Below are 2,500 nucleotides of genomic sequence, written 5' to 3' on the forward strand. Positions count from 1 at the left end.
AATGAAGTCTTTCGTCTTTTTCACTCAGAGTCTGGAGTGAAAGTGAGGAAATTCTCGGGTTTAAATGCATTTGCAATGTTCTCACGGGCTACTACTACTGCTCCTGTTATTACTGCAACTACTGCTGCTACTACTAATACTATTGTTATTGCTACTACCACTACAGTTAATAACAATACTACTGCTGCTACCACTACTTCTGGTATTACCACTACAGTGCACTCACAAACTACTTCTGATTCTGCTATCACTACTACTACTACTACTACATTTATCACTACTACTACTACTATTATTACCATTACCTCTGTTTGTAATGATACTGTTGCTACTACTATTGATATTACTATAACAATTGGTCGAAAGTATTTGCAGTATACTCACGTACTCCTACAGATACTACTACTACTTCTACTACTACTATTGCTACTAATACAATAACTAATAATATCACTATTGCTATTGCTATTACTGTGCGCGTATGCGTGCGTGCGTGCGTGTGTGTGTGTGTGTGTGTGTGTGTGTGTGTGTGTGTGTGTGTGTGTGTGTGTGTGTGTGTGTGTGTGTGTGTGTGTGTGTGTGTGTGTGTGTGTGTGTGTGTGTGTGTGTGTGTGTATGTATACATATATATATATATATATATATATATATATATATATATATATATATATATATATATATATATATGTATGTATGTATGTATGTATGTATGTATGTATATATGCATGTATATATGTATGTATGTATGTGTATATATATACGTAATCCTTGACTGAGATAACAATAATAATACTCTTAACAATAACCAAGAAACTGACAACATTAACCCTTCATCCTCTCCCTCAGGTGGACGGTCTTCGCCCCGGCCGGAAGTACGACCTCTTCATAACCGCCCACAACGACAAGGGCGCCAGTACCCCCGCCCACCTCACCATCGCCGCCCACGGGTCCGTCTATCAACATCATGGTGAGGGCGTGCTGGGAATAGTGAGGTTGGGGTTGGTGTGATGGTAGGGATGGTGAGGATAAGAGGAGAAGTGGTGATGATTATGGTGATGAGGATGGTGATGATGATGATGAGGATGGTGATGATGATGATGATGATGATGGTGATGATTATGGTGATGATGATGATGGTGATGATGATGATGAGGAGGAGGATGGTGATGATGATGATGAGGATTGGGATGAGGATGTTGGGAATGGCTATCACTGTAACATCCCAAATAATGATGATAATGATAGTGATAATGATAATAATAACGATACCATCTTTATCACCAACATCATAATCATAATAATGATAACAATGAATATAGCAAAATATTGATGATGAGGAGGATAATGATAACAATAATAACAGAAATATCAATAATAATAATGTTAGTATCAGATAATAAATGTTAATTATGATAATAATACTCATGATAATAGTAATAATGAAAATAACAATATTGATAATAATAACAATGTGATAATGATGATAACAATAATGATAGCAATAACCACATCAATAATAAAAATAACGGTAATACTATCAATGATAATGACAGTAGTGATATTAGTGATAACAATGATAAAGATTATAGTATTGCTACCAATGCTAAAAAAATAATAGTAATGATAATAATGAATAGAATAAATCTTGTGTTTTGTGTATTTCATTAGTACTAAATTAGTTTGTATTGTTAATTCGCTATGCTAATGATTTATTAAGTTCTCTCAGTCGTAGTCACATCTATTTTTATTGTTTGTAATTAACATTGTTCATAGACGCTCTTGTAGATAGATTGTAATGAAAAGTCGCATTGAGATCTTGTTGAATCAGAAAATAATGTATTTCCTCGTTTTCTCGTGTCTCTGCCCCCCCCCCCCTCTTCTTCCTTACACGCATCCCTCTCCTTTTCCTAATTGCATTCCTCTCTTCTCCATTCTCTCTCCCTCCCCTCCCCTCAATGTCTCCCCTCCTTGCCCTTGTTCCCTCTTCCGAATCTCATCTCCCTTTCCTCTCTCTCTTCTCTCTCTCGCTGTTTCTCTCTCTCTCTCTCTCCCCCTCTCTCCCTCTCTCCCTCTCTCTCTCCTCTTCCTCTCTCTCTCTCATCTCTCTCTCTTTCTCTCTCTCTCTCTTCTCTCTCTTCTTTTCTCTCTCTCTCTCTCTCTCTCTTCTCTCTCTTTTCTCTCTCTCTCTCTCTCTCTCTCTCTCTCTCTCTCTCTCTCTCTCTCTCTCTCCCTCTCTCTCTCTCTCTCTCTCCCCCCCCCCCCCCAGCCGGCCCCCCGGAGGCGGAGGTGCGCGACGGCGGCAAGACGGCCGGCGGCGACGACGGCGGCCCCGGCCTCCCGTACCTCCGCGCCATGGACCTGCCGACGCTCCTGCCGGCGGCGCTGGGCGTGGGCGCGGGGCTGGTCATCATCATCATCATCCTGATCCTGCTCATCACCTTCCGCACGCGCCGCCCACGCCCGCGGCCCGAGGAGGCGCACCTGCGCTCCCCCAGCGACC

At 41.4% G+C, this 2,500-nt stretch overlaps 1 protein-coding gene across 1 annotated transcript in view; it reads left to right on the plus strand.

The window, feature by feature from the left end:
- The window catches only part of LOC113805396 (nephrin), a gene marked incomplete at its 5' end in the record, with an annotated part of 26,606 nt that overhangs the window by 19,867 nt on the left and 4,239 nt on the right, over window positions 1-2,500 (plus strand). Inside the window, 2 exon segments of the mRNA XM_070114609.1 lie at window positions 847-967; window positions 2,267-2,500. The exon segment at window positions 2,267-2,500 is cut by the window's right edge and continues 158 nt beyond it. Coding sequence (XP_069970710.1) covers window positions 847-967; window positions 2,267-2,500 — 355 coding nt within the window.

Source organism: Penaeus vannamei, chromosome 36 (assembly GCF_042767895.1).
Source record: "Penaeus vannamei isolate JL-2024 chromosome 36, ASM4276789v1, whole genome shotgun sequence".
Classification (NCBI taxonomy): Eukaryota; Metazoa; Arthropoda; class Malacostraca; order Decapoda; family Penaeidae; genus Penaeus; species Penaeus vannamei.